Genomic DNA, 16857 nt, shown 5'->3' on the forward strand with positions numbered 1-16857 from the left:
TTTTGTTAAATGTGAGCCCAAATCATCACAATTAAAAGAACCAAAGACTTAAACTACTTCAGTCTGTGTGCATTGAATTTATTTAATACACGAGTTTCACAATTTGAGTTGAATTACTGAAATAAATGAACTTTTCCACGACATTCTAATTTATTGAGATGCACCTGTACATGATTCACACATGAACTCCACAGAGCCTCTTCATTTGAGAAAACTATCATCAGATACACACAGAAACTGGTCTAACATGAAGAAATTATGTACTTTTAAATTAATGAGAAGAGTAAGAACAAAATAATTAAAACTTTATTTTTTCAGGAATATCACATAATTTTTTACCATGTTTTAATTTTGACAGTAAACCTCTGTTGTGCCACTTTGTTTGACAAAAAAAAAAAGATGTAAAATAAATAAATAAATAAAACTTCTACTAAATTACAAAAATCTAATTTAACCATTAAAATGCAATCCAGAAAAACATAACTGAAAAAAATAAATTAATTAAATTTAGGAAAATTAAAATGGAAACAAAACAAACTCAATTTAGAAAGAATAAAAGGGATTTCATAGGGCTCTAAACGAACATCATGGGTTATGGAGCTTATAATATGACAAAACTATTTGAATTTGTATTGTATAAATTTGAATTATTGACAAGTGGCATATATCAAAACTGAATGTTATGTGGCATTTAACATAGTTCTGAATTAAGATTTTTTTTAAACTTGAATATTGAACATTTGAAACTTAACACAACTGAACTTTTTATAGCAGAGTTTTATAGACATGTATTTTCAAACAGCAAATTTTTTGTTCTGAATTCTTTGACTGCAAATATCCAGTTTTTAAATATAAAGCTTCAAGTTTTCAAGATGAAGAGGAAATTCGGAACATCAAATTCAATATTCTAAAATTCAATACGCAGAAATTCAGATCGTACAGAAAGTAGGTCAGAGGTAATCCACAGGGAAGAGCAGATGATCTCTGAAAAGTCAAACGAAGCATTTTGGCCAATTAGTAGTTTTCTGGCGTTCAGATTAGGTTGATGTACCTGATCATGAATCGCCCAGAGGTATCCTAAGTGACTCTTAAACATATGATTGACCTACTTTCAGTACGATCTGAATTTCTGCGTATTGAATTTTAGAATATTGAATTTGATGTTCCGAATTTCCTCTTCACCTTAAAAACTGGATATTTGCAGCCAAAGAATTCAGAACAAACAAAAAAAATCGCTGTTTGAAAATATATGTCTATAAAACTCAGTTGTGTTAAGTTTCAAATGTTCAATATTCAAGTAAAAAAAAAAAATCTAATTCAGAGCTATGTTAAATGCCACATAATATTCAGTTTTGATAAATGCAACTTGTCAATTATTCAAATGTATACAATACAAATTCAAATAGTTTTGTCATATTATAAGCTCCATAATGGGTTAACATCATAAATAGCTTCATATGAGGTGTTTATTAAGGTGCCCCTATTATGGATTTTTGAAAATTGCCTTTCATGCCATGTGTAACAGCTCTAAGTGAATGAAAACATCCTGCAAAGTTTTAAATATGAAAGTGCACCATGTATAAAGTTATTGTCTCTCAAAAGAAAGAGTCGACTCTGAATCATTGAAACGAGACTTTTTTTAAATGAATCCCAAGCCGTTTCATGTTGATGTCAACATGAAACATTAGCATATTGCCCACCCACTTGTTGGTCTTTTCGCATTGGTCTGAATGAAAATGCAAATCAGTGTTTCCCACAGAATTTTGTGAGACTTGTGGCGGTAGGTGATGTCACATTAATTAGCATATTTATGACGTCATTACGTGGGGTTTGCATTCAGACAAGTTAAGGCACTTCAGATCTCTTCTACTCTCTGAACTGTCACATACTGTAATACAACTGAATGCCCAATAAAACTGGTCCAATTTACATATTTTCTGTTGTCATAGAACAAATATAAACAGTGACTAAACACGACCCATTAATACTACATGTTAACCAGGAGTCGCTCTCACTTTACTCTTTAAATCCTGATCGCGACATCGTCTGATTAAATCAACATACATCTACACTAAAGAATGACTATTTGCCGTGGTTTTGGCTATATTACTTTTTTGTCTCATGCAGCGCTCTGCCTGCGTCTAACTATGTGCATATTAACAGACGAAATATGTTCATATTTATAAGCCCAAAGCGTAAGCGACAGGTGCTTGGAAACACTGCTTTATACCCATTTATTGACGAGTCGGCTGCAGTACAGCCAACTTAATGCGCTGCTTCTCTGCTGCGGCTCACTGCACAGAACAGACACAGAGAGAGGCGATACAGTGCCAGGAAAAAAAGTTCATGCTTGCGGGGCAGTACTGACGAAATCTTCCAGCTGAACGATAGCTAAGGTTTATCCAAAAATGCTGCTATGTTTGTCAGTATGTACCTTTTATGGAACTGGTTGCTAAAAGGGTCTGAAATTTGCAAAATATAGTGCTAAAGTCACACTCGTGTGTGTGAGACACGGAAGCTGATGGCAGGGGTGCGGTGGATATTTGTGGCAGTCAATGTGGATATTGTGGAGGGCCGCCACAAATAAATCAATGTATGGTAAACACTGCAAATTCATTCTTTGCCACTAGGTGCCGCTTTTAGAGCAGTAAAAATAGCAGTTTCCCCGGTAACGCTGTACACTGAAGCAGCACTGTGCTCACAAATGCTGCTTTATCAGGCATTACAGGCATGATGAACTGAAAATGAGACCAATCAGACCAATCACCGCAGATTAGCGTCACGCAAAGGAAGGGTTTGGAAAAATGAATCATTGAGCGAATCGTTTGGGAGTCGTTGAGCAAGTAAGGTAAAAATAAATGCATATTATAAGTCAATGAATGTGTTTTTTGACCTTGCATGCATGTCAACCTGTTGTTGGGGACTCCCAAAACCAAAATATGAACCTTTCATTACCCATAATAGGGGCACTTTAATAATCAGAATCTCACCTTCCACGTGATGACCAGATTATTGTGTTCGGTGCCGTGACCTTTGACCTCAGTGGGGTTCTCGTCAGGAGCTGCAGGCATTAGAGGCGAGTTAGAGACGAGCGGATATGTGTGAACACACGTGTGAGCATGAACACTCATGTGCCTTACCTGCGGGGCTGGTCCTGTACTGGTGCGAGGGCATGCTGGGACGGCTGAAGCCCACGTCATTGAGCGCCAGCACTCTGAAGCTGTAGTGGACGTACGGAGAGAGCTTCAGATGAGCCGTGGTCTTGGTTCCAGGAACCTCCGTCAGATTGTGCCACACGCCGCTCTGGTGGAGAGCGTCCTCATACTGGATCAGGAACTCTGACGTGGCAAGAATGCAAGCTTATTTATGAAGCACCCTTCACACACAAAGGTAATTCAAAGAGCTTTACAGTAAAAGGATGAACACAGGTGTGTTTATGTGTGTGTCGTACTCTTGATAGGGCTGTTGTGTTCCTCTCCAGGTGTCCAGGTGAGCTGAATGCTTCTCGCTCCCGGATCCGTTAGCTCCAGATCGGTCGGTGCTCCCGGCTGCTCTGTAGAGTCAAACAACACTAGTAAATAAAAGTTTAATAATACATCTTATTTCTATAGTGCCTTCAAGAACCCAAGGACACTTTATATAATACAAATAATACAGATATACAATCAAGGAACAACACAGTGAACAGGCAGTAAGACTGTGATCATATAACACACAAGGAAATAACCGAGATAAGAATAGATCTGACAGTGAAAAGAAATAATCAATCAAAACATATTGTGAATAAGCGAGTATTTAGTTCAGTCTTAAAGGTCAGGAGTGAGGAGACAGCGCAGAAATTTTCTGTTTAGGAGCTGAAATGCTGAACACCCTACCAACAGTTTGATCTTGGGTATTTCAAGCAAATTCTCAGAACTGGATCCAAGAGTGCGGGCAGGAACGTAAGGGTGTATTCATTCTGTAAAATATGAAGGTGCTAAATGGTAGGCTCAAAAACTAGGACAAGACAGAATAGGAGCCAGTGCAGTGCTGAAGGATGGGAGTGATGTGAGCTGATTTCTTGTTAAATGTAAGGGCACGAGCAGCAGATTTTTGAACTAGTTGCAAGCAATTAAGGGCTTTGGTGGGTCTGCGCCAAAACAGAGAGTTACTGTACAGTGTTAATTTCGTCAACAAAGACAACGATGAAAAATATTCGTTAACAAACATTTTTTCTGTGACTAAGACAAGACGTTGACGAGCTAAAACTAATATCTGATGACAAAAACTATGACGAAATTTATGCCGTGTCTTCGTTAACAAGACGAGACGGGACTATAATGTTATTTGAGGACTATCGAACAATTCAAAATACATCCTATATGCTACTGTCTTGTCCTTGTCCACAAAATGTGCGTCCCTGTCATTGAATTGCAATCGGATAAGGGGCGTTTGCATATCTAGTCTCAGTATGGCAGACGCAGTGGATGGATAGGCTACCAAAATGCTAACTAGCGATCTGAAACAATGGCCTCAGCACCCGAAGGGGTAGGGATAAGGTGACCAGACATCCCGTTTTTCCCGGGAGTCAAAATCTGTTGCCGATTAAGGCGGAATCACGCTGATAGAAGTGCTCTTTCTCGCGCATGCTCCACATCTTCAGTTCTCATATACAGCGCGCGATCAGTTCTCAGCGCTCAAATATACACACACACAGCAGTCCAAATGTCTATCGTGTAGAGCAGGGGTGGCGAACGTCGCAGCCCTGCAGAGTTTAGCTTCAACCCTAATCAAACACACCTGAACAAGCTAATCAAAAATGTAAACAGGTGGGTGAAAACTGAACATGCATGCCTTCCGTCTTAAAGGGACAGCACTCCTAATTAAGTACCTATCCGTGTCATTAATGTTAACCAACAAAAGATGTTAAATAAATATGTTAAGTAAACCTACTGTATCTGAAAAATGAGTTTAATTTGTATCTCTTTTGTATTTGTCTTTGTCTTATTCGGCTTCTGTTTCAAAAATGATAAATTATATATATTATATATGAACAACTATAATTTTTATAAGTTGCTCCCTTTTCACTACTGTTAAAGGGATAGTTCACACAAAAATGAAAATTGTCATAATTTATTCAAGATTTTCCAAATTCAATCCTTGATTCAAATTTCTCATAAGCTTAATTGATTTGGTCTAAAGAAAGAAGAATTAATGACTCTTTTTGTTTGAAGACTACATATAAAATAGCTACCAAAATAAATGTTGGTAACTGCAGTTTGACTAAAAGTAATGACGTGCAAGCAGCACTACACAGTACACACCCACATGAAAACAGCAGCACAACCTGTGTTTATCATAGCAAAGGCAACATATCAGATGAATTCCGTGAGTGGAGGATGTAGGGATGGGCGATAACTTATCGTTTGCGATATACCGGTAAAAATTCTCCACATGATAAGAATTCGTCTTCCCGCGATAATAGCGATGAAGTCTAGTTGTTGACATATTTCTGTGTACGACTGTGTGGAGTGACGTGAAGGAAGGCGGACGTGAAATCGAGCAGCTCCTTCTATCTATAGTTGTGGTCGGTTCATAAACAGTGTTGCCAAGCCCGCGGTTTTCCCATGGAATTGTGCTACTTATTAGGTGCGCTTCCATTACCCTTCAAATTGCGCAAACTGAAACTGCGAATTGAAAATACGCCTAATGGAAATGCGTCAATTTCGCAAAAACTCCCATATATTGCAAAAAAGTTTTTACGCTCGCACGAAGTGGTTTTTCAGGCAATGCGAAAAAGGAATAATTCGCAAAACTGCAATGGAAACGGCTTTTTCGCAGTTACAGGTCACATGGCGTATGTAAAAAGTCATATGATCATTCTTCAATGTACTATAACCTCCAAGAAACACTTCATAAGTGGCCGCGCTCCAGTATAAGGGGCTTTCCCTACCATTAATGCTTAGACAATTTACACAGCACATGTCTGCGGTGCAGTGTGGCTCTGATACGGTCACTGAATCTGACTGCTGCCACTCAGTGCCTGTGTTTATATTTTTATACAGGCTATGGTTTATTACAGCCGTGCCATGCATGTTTCTGAAGCGGCTCTCTTTGCTGCTTCTGTAAAGATACACGCAAAAGCCTCCTTTGAATAAATATAGCCAAAATCCCGCCAAAATCCGTTGCCATGACTTATCGCGAGAGGCAAAAGGTTACGTTTTAGTCGCATAACATTGGTTAATGGAAACGCCGTCATTTCGCAATACATTTTTATCGACATTTATAAAATATTGCCAAAGTTTTGTGCAAATCTGTAATGGAAACGCGCCTACTGTTGCCGCAGGTTGTTGTTGTTCATGTCCGCGTGTTGAAGCGACCCCAATAACGTGATATTTAGTCCCTGGAATGTGAATTTTACTTGAAGATCCCCTGCCGAAAAACGTGTATTTTACCCCCGGAATGCGATATTTATAGGGCAACCCTCCTCGAAACGCGATTGGACTAGTTTTATTGCGAAAACCTGGCAACCCTGTTCATAGGCGCCACCTGCTGTCAGAGAGTGCGTCTCATTCAGACCTGCGGTTTTTGTTTCGTGCAGATGTTTTATGTAGCAAATAAATAAATAACACCTAAAGTCAGACCATTCTGTTTTTGTTTTAAATCCTGAAATTAATCTAAATCAAATCAAAAACAACTGCCCGTGCAGATCATGATTAAAAGGCAGTGGTTGCCTCTCATTTCAAATGGCTAGATATTTTTGTTTAAAGCCAGTTTGTTTGATATAAAGCAAATAGCCAATAAATAAAATTGCTTAAAAATCAGTATCAGAATCCAATTTGCTAGTTAAAAAAATGAAAGCAAGAAAAGAAAATCTGATTTCTGAATCAGCTATGATCGGCGCATCACTAATTAAAATACTAAGTAAAAGGCCTCAAATTTGAAGTACAATCTGGGATGTCTTTTTCTATCAATTCTTCAATAGGTAGATCTTGTCTTTCATAAAGGCCGAGGTCAGGGATCTTGGGCCTAAAAAGTTTGGTGACCACTGCTCTAAAGAAACAGGATTCCTTAAATTATCGTCATTGATATCGTAATCGCATAAATATCAGAAATTATCGTGATATATTTTTAAGACCATATCGCCCATCCCTAGGAGGACGAGAGCGTCGGAGTTTATGTGGTTAGAAGAAATCTCTAGCATTAATTCTGATCATGGCTTGTCATGAAAAACGAAGACAGTATGACGTCGACTGCAGGACTGTGTGCCAAATCTTCTGACACTGCCAGAAGTTTGTCGGAGGGTCAATTTGATCGCAATGGCCATTAATCAGCTGTCGGTGAACATGTCAAACTAACGATCAAAGACTACAGATTTTAGCCTAGGATTATCCACCTTTTTCTTGTCGTAAATATGGGCGCGGCCATTTGTAAATTATATGGGTCTGGCTTCCGGTCTCATCTGCATCCACTCCGTCCAGCTATTTTTAGCTGAGCAAAACAGTTCGTTTTGCTGCTTGATATTGAAAGTTGGTGTGTCTTATCATATTATTTTAATGTATTATCTTAATTATGAACACACTGGTTTGTAGTGCAAACAGTTTTACCGTTTACTGCACGTTGTTATTCTCCTCGTTATTTACCTATAGCAGCTAATGAACCGGAAGTCTCACCCATAGGCTTACTTCCGCGTTGAAGAAAAAGGTGGATAGGAATCTTTTAGGATTTTCAAAATTTGTCTCAGACGACCAAATCGTGCTAGTTAAAAAAATGAAAGAAAGAAAAGAAAATCTGATTTCTGAATCAGCTATGATCGGCGCATCACTAATTAAAATACTAAGTAAAAGGCCTCAAATTTGAAGTACAATCTGGGATGTCTTTTTCTATCAATTCTTCAATAGGTAGATCTTGTCTTTCATAAAGGCCGAGGTCAGGGATCTTGGGCCTAAAAAGTTTGGTGACCACTGCTCTAAAGAAACAGGATTCCTTAAATTATCGTCATTGATATCGTAATCGCATAAATATCAGAAATTATCGTGATATATTTTTAAGACCATATCGCCCATCCCTAGGAGGACGAGAGCGTCGGAGTTTATGTGGTTAGAAGAAATCTCTAGCATTAATTCTGATCATGGCTTGTCATGAAAAACGAAGACAGTATGACGTCGACTGCAGGACTGTGTGCCAAATCTTCTGACACTGCCAGAAGTTTGTCGGAGGGTCAATTTGATCGCAATGGCCATTAATCAGCTGTCGGTGAACATGTCAAACTAACGATCAAAGACTACAGATTTTAGCCTAGGATTATCCACCTTTTTCTTGTCGTAAATATGGGCGCGGCCATTTGTAAATTATATGGGTCTGGCTTCCGGTCTCATCTGCATCCACTCCGTCCAGCTATTTTTAGCTGAGCAAAACAGTTCGTTTTGCTGCTTGATATTGAAAGTTGGTGTGTCTTATCATATTATTTTAATGTATTATCTTAATTATGAACACACTGGTTTGTAGTGCAAACAGTTTTACCGTTTACTGCACGTTGTTATTCTCCTCGTTATTTACCTATAGCAGCTAATGAACCGGAAGTCTCACCCATAGGCTTACTTCCGCGTTGAAGAAAAAGGTGGATAGGAATCTTTTAGGATTTTCAAAATTTGTCTCAGACGACCAAATCGTGGCCAAAATGGCACAGTGTGAGCCGGGCTTAAGACTATTAAGCATTTTCATCTCAAAATAAAGACTAATACTAAATCAAAAATGCCTGTCAAAATTAACACTGTTACTATACAATAGTCCAGATGCGAGGAAAGCATGGATAACAGTTTTGGCATCTTTGTGATTTTGCAAAGGACATATATGGACACTTTTCCAAAGGTAGAAAACCAAGATTTAACAAACTGGCAGATATGAGGTTCAAAGTATAATTTGGAATAAAATGGGTGAAGAATTAACTGAAACTCCATCATTATATGAATGGAGATGTCATTTTGGGAGGAGATAAGGGATTTAGGGCCTATTAAAAGGATTTCTGTTTTGTCAGCGTTCAGTTTTAAGAAGTTTTCAACCATCCATGCTTTGAGATCTTGAAGGCAGGAAGTGATGGGAAGGGGAGGAAAAACAGAATTGGGCTGGACAGTAAGATAGATTTGTGCATCATCAGCATAACTATGTTCAGACCATGAGGCTGAACGATCTGATCAAGAAGAAACATATAGATTAGAAACAGAAGTGGACCAAGAACCGAACCTTGAGGTACACCATGGGAAACAGTGACAGAGCGAGATCTACCAATAGCAGATATTCGAGATAGAAAAAAAGACAAAAAAGCTGCACTAAAAAAACTAAATAAAAGCTGCACTCAGATCAGAGGAGCAAAAGGATGAGGGCACCAGAGTCAGAGGTCATTCACTACTCTTGAAAGAGCAGTCTCTGTACTGTGGAGAGGACGAAAACCAGACTCAAATGGTTATCAGATTGTGTTTGTCCAAATGTGACAAATCTGTCCCTTTTCGATTACTTTAGACAGAAAGGGAAGCTTGGAGATGGGTCTACAGTTACAGTGTGTTATCAAGCACTGGGGTTATAGCAGCTATTTTTAGTCCAGTAGCAAGGGATCTGTTTATCGTGTGCATGATAGGTAAAAAGAGAAGGTTTTTGACTAAGTGTGTTGGTATTGGATCAAACACAATTACAGAGTTTGATTTAACTATCAGCTATTCAAACTCAGATGTATTAGCGAGTAAAAAGTCTAGCTGGGAAGTAGAGAATTCTGGGGGAACAAATGAAGAGAATAACTGGTAGATATTGTAAATTTAATGTAGAAAAATGTCTGAAGTTTCTGTAGAGATGGTGGTTTGACAAGCTTGTTGATCTCAGAGAACAGAGTCCTGGATTTACACTTTGCTTTGTTAATGACAGCATGCTTTTGTCAACACAAACATGAATCAACTTGTGATCACATGACAAGGACATGCTGCGTGATGACATCATCAGCCGCACGTCTGCACACGCACATTCAAATGAGGAGTCATGCAAACTCTACAGACGCCTTCATGTGGAAATCAACAGAACGATTCCAGAGCCAAATCAGAAGACAGATCAATGTGACCACACGACAGCATGCTCCATAAACCTCACCACACACACACAAGCCCAGGGCATTATGGGATGTGATGTGCTGTGTGTTTACCGTAGATCACCGCGGGAGTGGGCGGGGCCTCTGAGTGGGAGGGGTAAGAGGAGTGAGGAAGAGATGTGTTAATTTAAAGACAATTACACACTTCCAGCTAAAATAATTCTAAAATGCACTTTCCTGTTGATGTTTATTTGCTTTCAATTATTTATTTTTATTTTAATTTATACATTTTTATATGTTATTTATAATTTAGTTATTGATTTCAATCAACTGTTTATTTTTTTATTTCAATCATTGTTTTTATTGTTTTATTTAATCAATTGTTATTTATTTATTTATATAGTTTAATTGTGTTTTTTTAGTTGGATTTTCTGTCAATATTTAAAAATATTGTTTTTGTTTTTATTTATTGGTTTAAATAAACGGTTATTTATTTATTTATTAATTCATTTTACAAATATTAATTTACTTAAACCAATTTTTATTTATTTATTCAAATCATTATATTATTTATTTTTCCTTTTTATTTATCTTGTTTTGTATTATGTTTTTTTTCTATTTCTATTGATTGCACAGATAGTGCACAGACACTATTTAAACTGAACTGAGCTGGATGATGACATCACTGAATTCAATGATGAACTGCCTTTAACTGAAAATTGAGTAAAAAAAAGTGCTATATAAATAAAGGTGACTTGACTATTTTTAAGTTTTTCTATTTTTATTTTAATCAACTGTTATTTATTTATTTAAAACAGTTTTTTATTAATTATTTTAATTAATTTAGATTTACTTATTTAAATTATTTTTGACATTTATTTATTTAAATACATTTTTATTTATCCGTTTAGTTAGCTTAATCTTGTTTTTATTGTTATTATTAACATGTTAGTTGGGTTTTCTGTCAATAAAATCCCTCGTATCTGAATGAATCTGGAGAGGGACTGGATCTAGTTACTTGGTTAGCACACAAAGAGCGGAAAACCTTCAGTACTCACCGACCACCGTGAGCTGAGCGCTGGCCGAGTCCTGGTCCAGTGTGGTGTTCATGATACATGTGTACATCCCCGCGTCACTCTCTGTGACATCTGTGATAGTCAGACTGTCCGAGTCCACTCTAAACCTGTTATCAGACACAAAACCCTCAGACCAGCTCCCACATTACATTAGCTAAAGATCTGCTTCATCAGCAGAGACTCAAACTGATCCTGTGAACGCTAATGACATTAAAATCTGCACACTTAACCTGTCAGTGATTCTCATCATTTCTACATCACCTGCTTAAACTGTTACTCACCTAAAAGTGTTTGAAAGACAAAAAAATAAAATAAATGTCATTGCTCATTTCAGGGAAATACTATGAGATGGCTTTAACCCATGTACAGTGGGTACGGAAAGTATTCAGACCACCTTAAATTTTTCACTCTTTGTTATATTGCAGCCATTTGCTAAAATCATTTAAGTTCATTTTTTTCCTCATTAATGTACACACAGCACCCCATATTGACTTTTTGCAGATTTATTAAAAAAGAAAAGCTGAAATATCACATGGTCCTAAGTATTCAGACCCTTTGCTGTGACACTCATATATTTAACTCAGGTGCTGTCCATTTCTTCTGATCATCCTTGAGATGGTTCTACACCTTCATTTGAGTCCAGCTGTGTTTTATTTTTGAGTTGTAAGGAATGCTGGTTAACCTTGTATGTTTTTCTTGAAATGTTCAGACTTTCTCTCATTTTGACTCATAAACATCCCAGCACAGTTTCGACCCTCTGATATGTTGTGGAATATGTGTATTAAATGAATAATATGATTGTGATGTTTGTTGATTTGACCCGGATATTTCATGGTTAAAGGCAGCTGCACAGAAAAATAAAAGTAAATAAAATAAAAAATATATATATGAATTGATGTTAGTATATTTATGCATTTCACAGATGCTGTTATCCTTGAAAATGAATGAGCATATTTATTATCAGTTCACGCATGTTCAGTTAGCTGGGAATTGAACCTGTGAACTTGGCGTTGCGAGTGCCACGCACTACTTCAGGAAAACACACAGAAGAAGCACCTTTCCACATTTGTTCTGTTTAAAATGTCTAACAAATATTAGAAAATAGTTAGAATACTACTGTTGTTGGAAAACTTTTGTTTTTCATGGTGTAATTTTTGGTGGATTGCATTGATCAGTAATCTTCACCCGGAACATAACAGTTGTACCAGTTGAACATTTTGAACCCAGCACAAGGGTTAAGCATGGTGAGATGTGTTAAAGTGAGCTGAGAGGACAGATGAAAACATCATCAGATGATGAAATGATCAGGCATCTGTGGGTGATTGTGTGATTCTCAAACCTCTCATCATCAGGCAGCTCTCCATCATCCTTCAGCCAGGTCATGGTGGGCACGAGGGACGGGTCGTGCTTGGCTTTACACTCGAACACCACGTCCCGGTTCCTCTGGACCTCCCGGTACTCCGGCGGCCTCAGGATCCTCGTGGGCTCTGAAGGGAGAGACACTACGGATGAGAAAGCCTCTGTAATCCTGGACCCTGATAATGTCACACAAAGCAGCGCGTTTGTGCAGCTCATCGTGAGTTTCCGTCTCTCATCAGGTCTGATGATCCACCGATGGATCGTTTCCTAATGCTCTTAATACAGCACACTTCCTGTTGTGCTCTTTAGAGATGCACTTAAGTGCCGTTTGAAAAGTGAAAAACATGCAAGCTAAGGCCTGGAGCCTCCAAACACAATGCATGATGGGATAACGGAGCCATTAAGACCAATATATATGCCTGTTCGTTTAAAAAGTGCAGCATGAGCACACACTGAAACACTCTCAACTCAAAATACTTTCTCTTGGTTAGACAGAATTATTTACACCAGAGGTTTTCATCTTTAAGATGCCATGGACCCCCAAATATAATTATCCACTAGCCTAACATTTAAAAGGCTGCTATATATTTTCAAGTAAAAAACAATTTATACTGTGCAAAATAATTGTGTAAAACTTTAGTTTATGTTGTTACTTCATTTATTCATTCATTTATTTGTTTGTTTGTAACATAATTCTATTATTTATATCATTTTAATTTACACTCATATTGAACAAATGTATTTATTTATATCAGTTTTATTTATTTATTTATTTAAATAATTGTTTTAAATAAATGATCATTTTAAAAATATATATTATTTAAATAATATTTTTTTATTATTTATTTTATTATTTTTAGTTAGTTTGTTTAATAATATTTTTTATCATGCAGAGGTTTTCATCTTTAAGATGCCATGGACCCCCAAATATAATTATCCACTAGCCTAACATTTAAAAGGCTGCTATATATTTTCAAGTAAAAAACATAATTTATACTGTGCAAAATAATTGTGTAAAACTTTAGTTTATGTTGTTACTTCATTTATTCATTCATTTATTTGTTTGTTTGTAACATAATTCTATTATTTATATCATTTTAATTTACACTCATATTGAACAAATGTATTTATTTATATCAGTTTTATTTATTTATTTATTTAAATAATTGTTTTAAATAAATGATCATTTTAAAAATATATATTATTTAAATAATATTTTTTTATTATTTATTTTATTCTTTTTAGTTAGTTTGTTTAATAATATTTTTTATCATTTATTTAAATATTTTTAAATAATAATAATTAATTAATTAATTAATTAAATTTTTAAAAATATATATATATTTATTCATTAATTTATTTTTATTATTTGTTGATTTAAATAATTTAGACAAATATATTTATTTATTCAAATCCATTTTCATTTATTTAAATCACTGTTTTGATTATTTATTTTTACTCTGTTTACTCTAAACTTTTTTTTCTTCTTTTTTTCACAGTTCCAGTTTAAAAAGCCCTGATTTAGAGGACTGAACAGTGATGAAGGGGCTCTGTGCTGAATCCCTCACCTTTGACCTCCAGGTAGACGTGGTTCTCCGAGATGCCAAGGTTATTCCTGGCCACACAGGTGTATTTCCCGCTGTTTGAGGGCTGAGACATGTGGATCTCCAATGTTCCGTTCTCATGGAAGACATAAGCATTTCCCTCCAACATGCTGGAGCGGCTGTCCTTAAACCTGGTGAACACAATCCCATCATGCACTGTGGTTTATACATGGATAGACCGAAAACAATTGGCATGCAATTTGCTGTACACTATTTCCACAGCCAAACTAAATCATGAGAGAGGGCCCACAATGCACTGCAGCAGAATCAGGCCCAATTAAAATGAAAAGCTCCAGTAAACAGTGACAGTAAACGGGCCTGTGTTCAGTCACACACACACACACACACAGGGTCTCACCATGTGATGGTCGGGACGGGCGAGCCGAACGTCACACACTCCAGCAGCATGGGTTTGTTCATAATGACCTGATAGACTATATTAGGCGGCGTCAGGACTCTGGGCGGCTCCGCTGGAACACAAACAACATCACATGACCATCACTTCCACTAGAATAATGAAAACATGATTGATAAATGTTTTAGGAGTGGCGTTTAAGTGCTTCGTTGTCATGAAAATAGTGTCAGAATGCAGCAAACCTCAACGGTGCTAAACACTTCAGGTTTTATTTCTAATATAAAGTCATGTTTTTGTCCGTCTTTGGGATGAAGCATGATTCTCCTGTGAACAGACGTGTTTATTTCTGATTCTCTCACCCAGTACGCTGACGAATGCGTTGGACAGTAAGTATCCGTATTGGTTGGAGGCGTTACACTGGTAAACGGCGCTGGAGCCCGTCTGGACCTCGGAGAATATGAGGGTGTCTCCTTCCACACTCCTGCTGGGGTCTTTGGGAGCGTCTGTCACAAACAACACAACAACACGTCACACACACTCTCAGCTCACACACACACACACACACACACACAGAGACTGAAGTCACTGACTCTCGATCGGGAGTCCGTTCATGAGCCAGCGGATGCTGGGTTGCTGGGTTCCTGCGGCCCGGCACATGATGATGCCCATCTCCTTCGGAGCCAGAACCTTGGTTGGAGGCGTTACTCTGGTAAACGGCGCTGGAGCCCATCTGGACCTCGGAGAATATGAGGGTGTCTCCTTCCACACTCCTGCTGGGGTCTTTGGGAGCGTCTGTCACAAACAACACAACAACACAACGTCACACACACTCTCAGCTCACACACACACACACACACACACACACACACACACACACAGAGACTGAAGTCACTGACTCTCGATCGGGAGTCCGTTCATGAGCCAGCGGATGCTGGGTTTGGGGTGTCCTGCGGCCCGGCACATGATGATGCCCATCTCCTTCGGAGCCAGAACCAGATTCCTGGGAGCGCTGATCCAGTACGGAGCCGCTGCCAATCAACACAACAGCACACCAATATTACGCATGACCATCTATAAAAATAACTCTTTAGATGCTTCAATGTTGATTGGTTTTGTTAAATTAACATGTTTAAATTTTGGTTGTTTTTTTTCTATTAAGAGATTTAAATATCAGTCAGTTTTGTTAAAATAAGATATTTAAATATGGGTTGGTTTTGTTCTATTAAAGATTTTCAGTTTTGTTCAAAGCAAGAGTAAGTTATTCTTAAAAAGTATTATTTAATAATATGATAAAATATGAAAAATGAGAGTTCACAAGTAAATAAAGGATTTAGATTAGGGCTGAAACGATTCCTTGAATACCTCGAGTAACTCGAATACTAAAAATCATCGCCTCGAGTCTTCATTTAGTCCATTTACTGTAGCTACACAAGGAACACCGTGTTTCCCCACGGACCATTATTACTGACACACAACCCCATAAACGCTGGACCAGACCATAGACTGTATAAAAACAGGGATCAGACTTAAAAAAAAAAGCACTGGACATATTTAAGACCTTAAATCAATTTGGTGGCTAGTTATAATGTCCCTACGTTAGCTATGTTTTGTGAAAGACTAAACGCCATTTTGCATAAAAATACCACAGAAAGAAAGTTAGTCAATATCACACAAAGAGTGCCAGATTTCACCTCTAAAATCAGCATGATTACAAATGTGATTTTATTCAACAGTTCAGTAAACAAGAAGGTAATATTATGAGACTTACGTTTTAGACACTATATTGCCTGTTTCTGCTTTATTTTGCCAACAAAAAAATTCCAAACACAGCCACAGTGCTGTTTTGCATCGCTGTGCAACATGAAGGTGTTTCGTTCCTGAATGAATCAACCGTTTAAATGATTCGGTTCAATCGCAATGACTCACTTCTTAACAGTGACTAGCTGCCACCTGCTGGCAGTTTTAATTTCACATTTAAAGTATCTTTTCGTTTTTAAAATAATTTTAAATATCAGTATTCAATGTTTTATGTTTAAAATAACAAAATATTATTTATGCATTTGTAACTGCAGGTTAAATGCATTCATGTCCCTCTGTGTGGGAAATTCATCCCATGCAGCTTCTGTGTTTCCTCTGCATTGCAAAGATTAATTTTGATACTGATATCATTTGTTTGGTAACAGCCCAAATGTCTTTTATCCTAATTGACTGATTAAATGTAAGAATTTGACACACATGATGATGCACACTTTTAGAAAAAAAGGCTTTATAAAGGTAAAAATTCCCATAAAATGTCAAAATCAATTTAAACTTATTGGAACAGATTCATTTCTATCACTGCTGTGAACGGACCCGCACACAGAATATGAAGGATATCAAAAACAAGTTTCTCACACACACACACACACACAC

The 16857-nt window shown here is 37.3% G+C and overlaps 1 protein-coding gene across 5 annotated transcripts in view; it reads right to left on the reverse strand.

Moving 5' to 3' along the window:
• Positions 1 to 2960: 2960 nt before the first annotated feature.
• The window catches only part of LOC107552423 (neuronal cell adhesion molecule-like), a 23816-nt gene continuing 9919 nt past the window's right edge, over positions 2961 to 16857 (reverse strand). For 3 of the 5 annotated variants that reach the window (XM_016234296.1, XM_016234298.1, XM_016234294.1), the window contains 11 exons: positions 15342 to 15473; positions 15182 to 15237; positions 14805 to 14892; positions 14449 to 14560; positions 14055 to 14221; positions 12467 to 12614; positions 11110 to 11234; positions 10166 to 10195; positions 3452 to 3553; positions 3141 to 3338; positions 2961 to 3061 (listed from right to left, as the gene is read on the reverse strand). In XM_016234296.1, coding sequence (XP_016089782.1) covers positions 2979 to 3061; positions 3141 to 3338; positions 3452 to 3553; positions 10166 to 10195; positions 11110 to 11234; positions 12467 to 12614; positions 14055 to 14221; positions 14449 to 14560; positions 14805 to 14892; positions 15182 to 15237; positions 15342 to 15473 — 1241 coding nt within the window. In that variant the 3' untranslated portion in view covers positions 2961 to 2978. Of the gene's footprint in view, positions 3062 to 3140; positions 3339 to 3451; positions 3554 to 10165; positions 10196 to 11109; positions 11235 to 12466; positions 12615 to 14054; positions 14222 to 14448; positions 14561 to 14804; positions 14893 to 15175; positions 15238 to 15341; positions 15474 to 16857 lie in introns of all 5 variants that reach the window. The other 2 variants (XM_016234295.1, XM_016234297.1) reach the window with 2 other exon arrangements.

The sequence above is a fragment of the Sinocyclocheilus grahami genome, unplaced genomic scaffold, assembly GCF_001515645.1.
Source record: "Sinocyclocheilus grahami isolate Dianchi unplaced genomic scaffold, SAMN03320097.WGS_v1.1 scaffold450.1, whole genome shotgun sequence".
Lineage (NCBI taxonomy): Eukaryota > Metazoa > Chordata > Actinopteri > Cypriniformes > Cyprinidae > Sinocyclocheilus > Sinocyclocheilus grahami.